Raw genomic sequence first — 14,275 nt, 5'->3', positions numbered from 1 at the left:
AGTTTGTTCCCGCTTTTTCAGTACTGCCCCTCGGGTTTCGAGTTTTTAAAGACAACATGGAGAGAGAGAGAGAGAGAGAGAGAGAGAGAGAGAGAGTAAAGCCAATGTCTATGTAACAGTCGTCACCATTTTGACAGTTTATCCTATCCGTTGGACGGTTTACAGATTGAGTTTTCTTTCCCAAAAAAACAATTTCCTCCGAATTGGGTATCATCACATCGACGATGCATTAACAGTTACTTCAAACAATAATTCTATAGACAACCGCCCCGCATCCCCGCTGCGGCATCGTGTCCGATGTGGCAAAATAAAAACGGCAACGTTTCGTTTCACTACAGTGGAAGGGTCTCCTCTGGTCTCCATCCTCTTTCGTCCCACATTTTCTCTTTTTATTTTCTCCATCTTCTTCTTCTCCGTCCCCAAACCTCTCTTCGTCTTCGACACATTCATCATTCTATCTCACAAACACTGCCGAACCCACGATAGGTCTCTTCTCTTCGTCCTATCCACGAAGCCACAGAGCCACACCCACGAATCCACTGGTTTCTCTTCGTCATCACCCCCCTTCGAAGCCCCTTTTTCTTCTTTTTATGTCAATCTCGTTTGTTAATGCAAGAATTTTCCAATTCATCAATGGGTTCTCTGCGTTTCTCCTATCCAAAACCTCCCAAGCTTCCGAAAGATAAGACCTTGAAGTTACAGTTTCATCAACAGGCTCTTCTTCCCCATCTTTCTTTCCGAATTTTTGCAACCCCGGAATTAGTGATGCCAAGCTCGAAGTCCTATCTTCTTCTGAGAAAAAAAAAATCCAGATCCATAAACCCTCTTCCTTCTACCACTACTTATGACCTTTTTCTTGGATGATATTTCGAATCTGCGGGTATGATTTCCTCTGGTTCCGTGACTTCTTTTTTTGAAAGGATGGTTTGGAGCTTTGAAGTGAGGAGGACCGAATCTGGAGATAGAGAGCCATCGTCGAAGCTTGCTTTGGAGCTCAATTGATCACTCATGGACCTTTTATGGAGAGTGGGGATGCGCAAAAGCTCTAGCTTTTTTTTTTCCCCTGAATTTGATTTTCTGGGATTTCCTGATGAAAACTGGATGAATCCTGTTGATTTGGTTGTTTCTAAAAAATCTCGACCCCGAACCAGCACAAATCAAAGAGCTTCATGACCTCCTCTGCGTCCATAGATGGCTGACGACGATGAAGCAAAAGATGAAGATTTTTGTGGTTGGTTTTGCCGTGTGCGGAATTTAGGCTCCATATATATACCCAGGCTTCAGAAAACTTCAACTGGTTCAAAGACGTTTTGCTTGTGCATAAATAAACTTATAACAATACCAGATCCATTAAAAATTTTAAAACGAAATCTAAATAATGTCTGAAGAACGACGGTGATGAAAGACGCAATGCTCAGATCTCCCTTCCCTATCTGGTTTCGCTCTACAACATCCAACCAAAGCACAGCTCTTTTCATTCGATTTCCCTCCTTTTTTTTTTTTTTTATTTAATGGATGACATGGCATACTGGTGTCGCGGCGGGGACGCAAGTCGGTTGTCCCTAGAATTACTGAAAAAAAAAAACAGTTACTTCAAAAGATGTATATAAAAAAACACTTTTACCTATTTTAATGAACTTTTGAATTTTAAATTTTTTTTTAGAAGTTATTGTTAATGACAAAGAAAACTTGTCGATAAAAATAAATAAACTTGAGGATACAAAAGTTTCAAAACCAAACTTTAAAAATGAAGTGCCAAGTGCACGTGGCGTGATGACACAAGACTTACATCTTCTACATTTTTAAATGGAGATCATAAGTTCGACCCTCTCCTCCAACGTAGAGTAATGATGGACATATAATATATTGTACAATATATTGGATAATAATATTACAAAATAAAGATATTTTTATGAGATATTTTATAAAAATATCTTTTATTTAAAATATAATTATATAAAATATTATAAAAATATTGTGTGTAAATTATTTTCCGAGTTATGTAAAAGCTACAAGTACCAATATTTAAAGCAATCAATTCAATCAGAAATAATCAGCAAAACAAAATGTATTAAGAAATGAGCTTTACAAATCAGTGCCTAAACCTAAATAAAAAAATCTACTCAACTTCTTACTATTCACACAACTTTCACACTTCACATTATTTTTAATTTTTATTATTTTTTTCTTTTATTAAATATTTATTATATGAATAATGAATAAAAAATTTGAAATAATTTAAAAAGAATAAACTCAAAAAAAAATTTAAAAAAAATATTAAAAATTTAAAAAAGTGTAGAGTGTGGAGTGTGATGGAGGTTGTGTAGCAAAGCTCAACCTAAATAAACTCATGTAGTCCAGCCTATATTTCCCTAAGGCCAGAAAATATGTAATAGAAATACCATCATGCATCTCTTCTTTAGCTAGATAAATCAGCCACAAGGTTACTTTCCCGATAAGAATGTTGAAGAGAAAATAATAGAACCCGTTGAAAAGAAAGAATGCCATCTCAAATATTGTAATACTTTCAAAGAGAACATTTTAAATTCAAAAACCAATGGACAAGTATAGCTAAATCAAACTCAAATATCACTCTTGAAACACCTAATATAGACAATAGAGTGACATTGTCTTAGAGCCATTAGTTCTACATATGTATTAGTGTCATTTTTCAAATGAAATGCAAAAATGAAAATCATGTCACCTGAGTCAGATCTGAGTACTGCTCTACACCCTATCTTACCGGACCTTCAAAGACAGAACCATTTATATTAAATTTTAACATTCTAGGAGGAGGATGCTACCAACATATTAAAATAAAAATTTAATCTCAATACTTTCAAAGAAATGAAAGCATAAAACGATAGAACCAGAAATGGCTTTATCAATATATTAAGGTCAACTTGCTAATGATAAACTTTGTTAATTACTATAGAGCACACCAATTCCTTGCCATCATGGTAGTAACCATATCTCCCATAAAATGAGCATGGAAGTGATGGATGCAATAATGATTTTTTGAATCTTAATTACTAATTATTTACATATAATATCATTTCTTTATTCATTTTTATATCATTTAAATATTCTTTTATTTTTAAAATTATATATATTTCTTCGAACCATCAATAAATTATGTATTATCTGTCTCCTTCAATACTTACATTTTTTTTTAGGAAAACAAACCATTTTGTTTATATAAATTTCTACAAGAGAGATTCAATACAATGAGGAGTAGTAGACTCCAAATCAATGATAACATCATAAATAGTCAATGCATCTTTAGCAAAAGCATGAGCTATTGAGTTGAGATCTCTTTTGACATGATTGACAGACCAGCTAGAGTATTTAGAGAGCAAAGATTTGATATCATATATGAGCATGCCTTTATTGTTCATGCTATCTTCATTACTTTTGATGGCATTGATTATTTGTAATACATCTCCTTCAAGAATAATTTTTTGAAAACCAAGGTCAAGACTAAATTTAGTAGCCTAGAGTGCTGCAAAAATTTTTGCTAATAGATCTAGGAACAATGATCTATGCATCCTCATAGTAGCCATGACATCTCCCTGCCAGTCCCTAATGATGACTCCAATCCCAACTTTATACTGCTTTTTATCAACTGTTGCATTCCAATTGATTTTGTAGACATCCCTTGGAGGTGCCTTCCATATACAGTTGTTATGAGATGAAGAAAAAATTTGTTTTGTAGGCTTCTGATGAATGAGTCTGATATCCTACAACTTTTAAAGAGATCTTCTTATAAGAGTATCTGGAGGTGTAAATACTTTCTGAAAAACAAACTTGTTTCTTCTTTTCCCTAGATTCCAATCCACAAATGCAAACTCTTCCAAATGTTGTTTGTCCAGAGATCTCATCAAAGACAGTCGAGTATCTTTAAAACTCTAAGATATGATGCCCCATTTTTGTAGTGGTCTTGAACATAAACCCCAGGCATCTCTTGCAGAAGCACATTCCCATAGAAGATGTGTTGTTGTTTCCTGCGCTTGTGAACATAGGGGCATTTAAGATCTTCCAACACCTTCTTCCTGAATAAATTCAACTTAGTTGGTAAAGCCTTATGACATGCCTTCCAAAGAAAAAGTTTCTCTGCATTTGGGACAAAGAGTTTCCAGAGCTGGCTCCAATTCTCTTCCTGGTTGATGTATGCCCTCAGAGATTATGTCGGATTTCCCTTTGTAAGTGATATGCACTTCTAATTGAAACATTCCATTGGTTGTGCCTCTCCATATCAATTTATTTGCACTGCCACACTAACTTATCGGGATTTTGCTAATCAGATTACCTTCTTCCTGCAAAAAGGTAGAGCTAACAAGGGCCATATTCCATTGTTTAGTATCATGGTCAATCAATGCAGCTACCTTCTCCTCTGCATGAAATAAGTTGACCTTGCTCTGAACCTTATAAGAGGAAGGTTGGGGCAACCATTTATCCAACTAGATTTTGATAGATTTCTCATTACCAACTCTCCAAATTAATCCTTATTGATCAAGTAGTGGTTTTGCTACTAGGAAGCTCCTCCATAGAAATGAAGGTCCTTTCCCCAATTGTGCTCAATTGTGCTCGGTGAAAGTCTTCCTTTGAATAATATTTGAGGGATAAAACTCTTGTAGCAAGAGAATGAGGATTCTAATTCAGTCTTTAACATTACTTGGCCAACATGGCTAAGTCAAAGTCCTCTAAACTTTTGAAGCCAACCTCCCTTCAACTTGGTCTTGCTCATTAGTTGCCAAATAGTCCAATGAATATTTCTCTCTCTATCTTTTTGCCCCCACCAAAAACTTTGTATCAGTCGATTAATCTCCAGCAAAATAGCTTTTAGGATTTTGGAAATTCTCATACAATAAGTAGGAATAGCTTGTATCACATATTTCAAAAGAATATCTTTTCCAGCTTGTGAAAGAAGTTTGGTCTTCCAGTTGCTTAGCCTTGATCTAACTCTATCCAACAAGTTGTTAACTGATCTTACTCGAGTTCTACCCACTTGGGTTGGGAGTCCCAAGTATTTGTCATAAGACTGTGTGGACTAATACCAGATATTTGAGTGATGATGCTCTTTGACTCTTCTTTTGTATTGCTGCCAACAAAAATCGACGTTTTCTCCTTGTTGAGTCTTTGGCCTGAGGCTGTTTCATAGGTCTCCAGCAGTCGCAAAAGTCTACTTCATTCCAATGAATTTACTTTAGAAAAGAGCAAACTATCATTTACAAAGAAAATGTGGTTGATTTTCCTCAAGCCAATGGAACTCCAATGAGATGACCTGTAACTTCAGCTTGATTTAACATGTTACTAAGAGCTTCTGAGTAAAGAATAAAGAGATAGGGAGAGAGGGTCACCCTGTCTGATCTCTCTTGAAGGGTAAAATTTCCTGTTGAGTATTCCATTGATGATAATGGAATATGAAACTATTGAGACACATCTCATAGTAAGAGCAATCCACTTAAGAGCAGATCCCATCCTTTTCATTACAACCTTCAAGAATGGCCACTCAATTATGTCATAGGCCTTACTCATGTCCAACTTTAGAGCCATGAAGCCTTCCTTGCCTTTCAGCAGAGAGTTCATCGTATGCATGGCCTCGTATGCAACAATCATATTGTCAGTAATAAGTCTACCTGGGATAAAAGCACTCTGAGTAGGTGATACAATGAAAGGAAGGATAGACTTTAATATGTTAGTCATCACCTTAGCTAGAATTTTGTACTGCACATTACAGAGGCTGATAGATCTGAATTCAGTGACTGTGTGAGGTTTTTTTACTTTTAGAATCAGAGCTATGAGGGTATCATTAATAACAGAGTTTCAAGAGGTTGTATTAAAGGCTTCTATAACAACTTTGCATACACCATTTCCAACTATCTCCCATTGATTTTGGTATAAGGCTACTGGAAAACCATTAGGCCCTGGAGAGCTTAATGAGTTCATTTGAAAAATTGTTGTTTCTACCTCTTTAGCAGTCATTCTTAAATGATTCTCTTATTCACATCATCGATCTATCACAATGGGACCAAGAGTGTGTAAGCAAGCATCCGTCCTTGTTGGCTGGGAAGAGCTAAAAAGTCCTTGAAAATAAGAGAGAAACATGGAGTTGATATCTTCATGTGTTATAGCTATATGACCTTCCACATCATAAATTGATTTTATGGAATTGATTTTCCTTCTCTGATTAGCACACATTTGAAAAAATCTAGTATTCGAGTCCTCGTCTTTGAGCCACTTTTGTTTAGCTCCTTGTTTCCACTTAATATCTTCATCTTCAAGTAAACCTTCAATCTCTTTTTGCAGCTTTGGAATTTCAACCAAGTTGTCACCTTCATTTGTTTCTTACAGGTCTTTGAGAAGAGATAACTTGGAAGATATATGGCCGGGTTCCTGCAGGCTAGTTTGCTCCATATCTATAAAGTTTGTTTACATGATTATTTTTAAGAAAATCGCTTTGCAGCAGTCCATCCGATGTTAAGGCATTAACAACCCTTCAATAACACTCTGCCACATCAGTAATTTCACATAAATTATAATTGACTCATTACATTGAAATGATTTTTTAACTTTTTTGAATGCAATTAGAATGGAGCTATCCACGAAAAGAAAACCGAAAATTAAATTTCAACCCCCCCAGTCTCTGCTCCCCCCTTCGATCTCTCTCTCTCTCTCAAACATTTTCGCATTCTGCTTCCCCCCACTTCTCTCTCTCCATCTCTCTCTCTGAAACAGTTAAAAGGAAAATAACTGCATAAAATCATATTTTTATGCATAAAAGGAAAATAAATATATAATCTGAGAGAGGAAAAATCCAAGAAACCCAGAGAGAGATCAGACATGAACAGGTAGATATCAAACATGAACAGGTAGATGACAAACGTTGTAGGGAAACCCAGGTAGAGAGAAATACTACTTAGAGACCGTACATGTTATAATAAAATGTTACACAGCCATTGGAAGCCCTAAGAACAAGTGGAAGAAACGGCTATAGAAGGAGAGGGCATGGGGATGACAACGTATAAAGAACAAAAAAATTTTTTACTGTAGTTAGGCGCATAAGTTTTAACATAGAAGAACTACGTGGCAATAGATTATTGGAGGCTGTTATTTGGGTATTAACAATTGGACCGGTGGTAAGGTTTTCTCTATTTTTAAAATGACGTGATTGCAATATCTTGGTCATTCTAAAAAAAACATAGCTAAATAAAAACTAAAAGTAACATATCTTAATATTTTTTAACATGTATATTTTAATTTGTCTATATTAAAATACAATATTATGATAAATATTACTGTAGTTTTTATCATGTTCTATAAAGTAATTTTATAATAGTCTTTTTTTTTTTTTTTTTACCTTTATTACATTTTTATGAAAATAACGTGTTTGTGAGAAATATAAAAATGAGAGAAAGAGAAGAAAGAATTAAAAAATTGTACATGAATAAACAGTCATGCTTATCCAAATGTAGATAATCACTGCGCGCGCGCATGCAATGCATGATTTTGCATTTACGTTACATAAATCTGTTGAAACCATTTTTAAAACCTTTGTTAGTACGTAAAAATGGCCGCTAAACCAGTGTGACAGATTATTTTTAAATATTCGCGAGGACTACAGATTAAATTGTACATGTAAAATGGTCCTCGATAAATAGCAAGGCATGCAGATTGAGTACTGATATGAGCTGCAGAAGCTTGAAAATATTTTCTACTGCGATCTACAAGATCGATTGAGCAGCTTGATCAGATGCATGCACTCTTCAGGGGGCATGCAGCCAAGTCCTCGAGCATGCAAAAACGTAGGTGCTCGGCGTGCTCCTATGAATGCGCGTGATGATTACGTACGCGTATGGATTAATGGTGGTGATGGATCAACGATGACAAGAAATTTGTCCTTTTGCGGAGAGCTAAGTTCACCGCAAATTGAAATTGAAATAAAACTTTTCGTTCGTTCTACGGGAGAGAAGGGGAGAGAGCGTGGAGTGGGAGAAACGGACGGAGAGAGATAAAGGAGAGGGAGAGAGAGAGAGAGACGCGCACACATAGAGATGAAGATAGAGAAAGAAATAGAGGAGGATTGAGAGACTCACCTCCTCGGCGAGGTGGCGACAGCACGGAAGCACGCACGGCTTACTCAGAAACGATAGAGAGGGAGTATCGATTTGGGGGAAAAGAAAAAAGCGGGAGAAGGAAAAGAAACAGGGGGAAAAAGAAAGAAGGAGACTTCGAAGGATTTTAATATGATATTTTGTGGCGGTTACAAATCGTCGCAAATACAGCAAAAACGTCGTCGTCAAAGACCCATGCGTGCCATACGCGGAGGTTGTATGTGCGATTATATTTGCGGCGACATATTGTCGCCGTAAATAGTATTTTTAGCGGTGATTTTCTCTATCTCCAGAACAAAAGCACGGCTACAGTAATAAATGGTTTCTACCGTCCAATTGCTGCTCACCGCAATATGTTTTGGCCGCATAAACGGCTATTTATTGTAGTGAACACAGATTCATAGACAAAAAACGAGGTTGACAGAGTAAGAAAGAGAAACTAACATATATATGATGCATGGCAACAAGTTGCCCATTGGTCCGTATGTGACAAATTCTTCAATTAGATCGAAAACGACATTATGGGTAGGCCAAAAGCTGGCCATGCAATGCAAATAACTGGTAAACTTTGAAGAGATTTTTTACAATTTAATTACATGTCTAACAATCATGCTGCTAACCAAGCCAATGAATGCCACAACTGCTTCTTTCTTTCTTTAGGAAGATCTGTGATTCAGACTCTTTTAACATAAGGAAATAACCTCCCTCTCCCCAACAAGACAAAAAAAAATAGATGTGAATATGTAAGCGTTACGTAATCATTTTGAAAAAATATGAATAAATACGAGATTCATATTAAAATGGACTCCACTATTTTTTAAAATGATTGCACGGCACTTATATACTCTACAACTGTATGTCGCATTTCTTAAAAAAAAAATTTCAGAAGTACCATAAATTTTCTCGAAGCAATTTTAAACAAGCTCAAGTCCCAGATCCGAAAACCAGAAGTGAGCAACTGCTTGAGTTTTGTTAAACTTAAAATAACTAAAAGCGAGATGTTAAACTCATCCAACAGTCAGGATGGCCGAGTGGTCTAAGGCGCCAGACTCAAGTTCTGGTCTTCGAGAGAGGGCGTGGGTTCAAATCCCACTTCTGACATTGTTTTTAACAAAATTTGGTAATGGATTTAGTTGGAGTTGCAATTTCATTTTTTTGGGCCTTCAGAAGTGTGGTTCCATCAAATTAGATACAAGGGCGGGGCCAACTAATTCCCAATATGATTTGACTACCAACGAAGGAATTGATGACCTAGTTGTTCAACTTTCCAACTTTGACATTGCTTTCCTGCTTTGAGGTTCTTAAGTTGGAATTTACTGTCCTGTCTCCGAAAGCCAAATGAGGCGGGACATTTTTCAGGTGAAAAGGTTGGCCCCAGATACATTGGTCCTAGGTAACAAAATGGTAAACACACAGAGACAGAGGCAAGACAGGACAGGATTAGGAGAAAGAGAGTAATAATGCTCATCAGGAAATTTACAAGAGAGTTTCACATTTTGCTGGAATGCAAGATCCACTATGGAAGATGTATCGTTCGCATTCTCTCTTTTATACCTATACCCTTTATGTCATCAAAGACAAGACATGATGGCATAGTCCGTCAGCCCAATGCTTGGTACTTTCATTCAGCAGGTGGACTCGTACTGTTTTCTGTGGGCATGTTTTGATAAACTTATTCTGCTGCCCCACGAAATGTGCCCGACGTTGTGCTTCATTGAGAATGGATAGAGGTATCACTAGACTATATATTTGGCACAACTTTACCAGTTATTTCATCAAATCTAAGAACACAAATCCATTCCAGAGGCTATGCAAGAGCATTGATGGTAATAGATTCCTTGACCGTGTAAAAATAACACCCATTACCGCCCCAAGAAAAATAAGCGGTAGCATCCTCTGTACATTAAAATGTGCTAGAGCAAAGATGACCGAGCTCACCAGTACTGCACACCATACAGGCATGTACTTGGTCAAGGAAGGAAGAAGAAAACCACGAAAGACTATTTCCTCCCAGACAGGAGCACATATTGACACTACTACTGCATACAATGCCATCGCCACGGGATCCCGAGCAAAAATTGACTGCTCAACACTTGAGAGAGTGACAGGCGTAGAAGGTAAAAGAGGCAGTAGGTTAAGGTTGAGCTGTGAGAGCCGATTAACCAAGGGAAACATGAAGCAACCCAGAACCACATCAATATGCCAGTTCCCTCTCAGGCTAAATCTAAACCAATCGGGAGGAAGAGGATAAAACCTAGAAAGGCAACGATGAAGAATTGCAATTCCAGCAATGCCTTCAGTTACATCAGTTATGAGGCTCAAAAAGGCTTGTCCTCTAAATGTCAGCGAGTCCTTGTTGAAACCAGCAATGTGGGCTGCAAATGGAATCATCCACGAGCCTATGAACCAGAATGCTGCAATCCATAAAAGCATAACCTGCAATATGGTCTCTGCTGTCCAGGGTACAGTCCATCTGCTCCCAATCACCCTGGACACTGAATTCGCAGCCTGCAAGTTAATCATAGCCAGTTAGTACACACCTTGGTGTATGCTGACAAATATGTCATACATTTATTAATAATAATTGGTATTGAGGTATAATCAACATTTCCTGGTCTAAAGTAAAATTATATTCAAAATTTCCACATATATGGGGAAATTAATGCCCCAGCAAAGTATTTGGAAATTGGCGGGAAAAGAGGGAGGAGGTTATAGTAGCATCTTGAGTGTAAATTACGAGAAAAAGAGCTTTTATTTCCTTTTCCAACACTTCTAGACAACAACAAAAAAGCATCTGTCATGCAAACCCACACATAAGAAATTTTGTGATTGAATTCCAATTGCACAGCCAACTGCTTCCTTTGGTCTATATGGTTGAATTTGCTCAGGGTATAGCATTATGTTGCGTGGGGGCAAGACCAAAGGAGGGGATGGGAAATCCACAAGAGACAAGATGCAGGCAAAGTCTATGGAAATGAAAGACACATCCAAGGGAGCAAATTTCATGCAAAGAGAAACAAGAATAGTAGAAGACGTGGGGAAGCTAAGAAAGACAAGAAAAGTAGTTATCAGAGTAGAAGGCTTAGGCATCTTTGCTTAGGTGTGCCTATCTTATCTCCATTAGGATTAAATATTTTATGTTATTTCCATTATTAAAATTATTGTTAGGCTTCAGTTATTCTCTAGTCAAATGTTCTTCACCTATTATTTAAGTCATGAAGTTGAATGGCCATTTTCTTCAAAAAACTTAAGTTTGCTAATTTGGGGGTTTGCAAGACCCATTTTCTCCTTTATTTTCTGTTTTTTTTTAAGGTAATCAAAAAGATCCACAGTCCTTTCCTGTTCAATGTCCAAATGCAGGTAATTAGGCATGTAACACATCCTACAAGGGAAGTATATATTGCCATTTGGAACAGTTGGTCTACTAATCAATTAACTTAAGACTGCAGGGAAAACTCTACACCCTAGGGTTCTAAGAGCAACATCAGCACAAAAGTCAGCTGCCTCACCACTAAATGGTAACTCGAATTATTAGATCTCCTGAATACTATATGACAAAGACACTGATATCAACCAAACAATGCTTAGATTTCTTTTAACCAAAAAGGGTAATGATCCAAAGTCATATATGGGTTTACATTCCAAAAGAACTAGTCAGTTACAATCAAAGATCCTTAGAATCATTATTTTTTTGATAAGTAGATCCTTGGAATCATCATAAAGGCAGCAAGAGTTTCTCCCTCTCATGCAATGTGGGTTCCCATTCACCATCTTCTATATTCAATATGAGGTATGAAAATTTTCCACCCCTCAATTCCTAGCGTCCTCGTCAGGCAATTCCCTTATAACTGACACAACCCAAGTTCCACACTTATGGTTGGAATCGCTCTGATATTGTTTGTAACGACCCAAAAAAAGCCAAGCCGCATCTGAGCATATACCCCAAGGACTATTCAATGTTGCAATTTTTTTTTTAAGTAAACTAGTCTATATTGTTTCTTCTGAAGTGATGTGGACAGTGCCTCAATGTTAAAACTATAACTTCTTAGGATAATTACAAAAGGCAAGAACTTCTCCCATGTGGGATCTCATTCACCACCTCTTAAAATGAATATGGAATATTACAAAAAGTCTTAATCCAATAAGCCAGTCCATTTATTGTTCTTTGATGTATATGAAATGGTGTACATCTAATGCACAATACATAGGCTAAAAATTGAAGAATAGCAAGTATAGCAGCTGAGAATTATTAACATCAGACACCCATGATAAGGAATGAATAATGACCAGAAGTGTTACCTCTCGAAGATTGGATGCCCAATCTCTTTTACTGGTACACAAATTGTCAGTTTCTGAATTCAGTGATTCCTCAGGCAGATAATGTTCGACATATTCGGTCTTTGGGGCTTCTGAAGCAAAACCCTCATGCCTAAAGCATGATATTTTCAATTTCTGAAAAGTAAGCAGGAAGAAGAAATTTTTTTATCAACTCAGGACTCACGCCAATACAAACACAAAAGAAGTTGACAAAAATTAACCCCGAACTATTTGATTCAAATTCACAAGATCCATACAAATTTAATTCCAATGTTGTACCCTTAATGTTTCGAAATAATAAGTAAAAGTAAAAGTAAATTAAACTACGCCTCTGAACTCAGGTTCCAGACGGTAAAAACCAGAACTTATATTAGCATTTTTTTTTTTCCTCTTTTCTTTTCTTAAATGTTGTCAGGAACCCAATATGGTTAAACCCTAATCAGACGTTAAAATTCACCAAAAAAGAAAAACGGGAACAAGGTTATTCCGGAATCGCTTACGTTCTTAAAGAGGGGCGAATGAGATTGAAAGCTCCGGGAAGTTCGGGTACATGGGCGAAGAGTGCCGGGTCGATTGGAAACCCTAATTCGAGAGATAGAGGGAAGAAGAAGGAAGGGGTTATGGGTGAAACAGCGAGAGGAAGAGGAACTCAACATGAGTCCAATTCCCACAAGACAAGTTCCAAATGATGTCTCAACAAGTCTGGGATTTCGATTTTTCAAAGAGGTCGGGAAATTTGAAATGCCGTTTTAAGAAACTAGTAAAATTTCGACCATCTCCTAATTCTTGGATCTAGAATTTAAAGAAAAACACATAAAATGTAATGGAGAATAAATTATTAAAAAAAGAATTCTACCTAATTTATTAATGGACAGCGCTACCGGGGACCGATACTTAACCGAAGAAAGTGTAGAGTGCAAATGTATATTTTTATTTTATTTCTCTTTTCTTTTAATTATTTTTTATGCAGTTTTAAATATTTTTAAAAAATAAAAAAAATCAATTCACTAATATAAAAATTAAAAAATTAAAAACCCAATCGGTTAAATAAAAAATACTGAATATCATTGGGAACTTTATAGAAATAATAAAAAATATTATGATCTTTGACCGAAAATTTTGGATAGTTGAGTTGGGTAATGTGACAAATATTTTAGGACAGCCGATTAAAACGTGGACCATTTATTGGTCATGTTTAGATACAGAAATATTCTTAATACATATCATTTTATTATTATAATTTTTTTAAATTTTCATACAAAATATAATAAATAATTTAACTTTTTTAAATATCAAAACAATAATAATATTAAAAAATAATATTTTATTTAATTTATCTAAAACCATCTCATATCATCTCACTATCTACATAGAGATGTTAACACTTTTTTTTTTTTTTTGCTTTTTTTATTAATTTGTTAGTAGGTGTTATGCCTTTTTTTTGGGTTAGGCGAAGCAGTAATTACTTTGTTAGGTGTTAGCCCGTTTCTTACGTCCACATAGAAGACCTTTTAATGGTCTCATTGAAGAGAGTTAAAAGCACGTTTTTAATATGGTTATCATGGCATTCCTCTGAGTTTTCAGAGACATAAATATTTGCTCAGGGCTTTGTTCAAGAATTGGGTTCCCATCCCACGAGAAAGAGGAAGACAATGTTTAAACTGTTTTGATATTTCTTTATTAAGGTGAACACTCTTGGCTGAAGCACAATAGTTTTGAGCAAAAGGCCAAGCTTTTAAATTCTTGGCTTCGTAGCGGAGAATTCTGTGAATAGTAATAAAAAATAAGATTAATAAAATATTAAATAATTGTGAATAATAATAAAATAATAAATAATAGTAAGA

General features: G+C 36.0%; 1 protein-coding gene and 1 non-coding gene across 2 annotated transcripts; one reads left to right on the top strand and one right to left on the bottom strand.

Annotated features, from left to right (window-relative positions):
• Positions 1–9,131: 9,131 nt before the first annotated feature.
• On the top strand, positions 9,132–9,215 carry TRNAL-CAA. Its single transcript has one exon. It is a non-coding gene; the product is annotated as a tRNA-Leu (tRNA).
• A 247-nt stretch (positions 9,216–9,462) lies between these two features.
• LOC109003498 lies at positions 9,463–13,259 on the bottom strand. The gene is made up of 3 exons (XM_018981648.2): positions 12,932–13,259; positions 12,414–12,566; positions 9,463–10,622 (listed from the first exon to the last, which is right to left on the bottom strand). Exons 1-3 carry the CDS (start codon positions 13,085–13,087, stop codon positions 9,882–9,884), a joined length of 1,050 nt encoding a protein of 349 aa, XP_018837193.1. The 5' UTR covers positions 13,088–13,259; the 3' UTR covers positions 9,463–9,881.
• Between the last annotated feature and the right edge of the window lie 1,016 nt (positions 13,260–14,275).

The sequence above is a fragment of the Juglans regia genome, chromosome 2 (assembly GCF_001411555.2).
Source record: "Juglans regia cultivar Chandler chromosome 2, Walnut 2.0, whole genome shotgun sequence".
Taxonomy (NCBI): domain Eukaryota; kingdom Viridiplantae; phylum Streptophyta; class Magnoliopsida; order Fagales; family Juglandaceae; genus Juglans; species Juglans regia.
The sequence above is the reverse complement of the archived record's forward strand: the minus strand, read 5'-3'. Positions and strand labels throughout refer to the sequence as shown.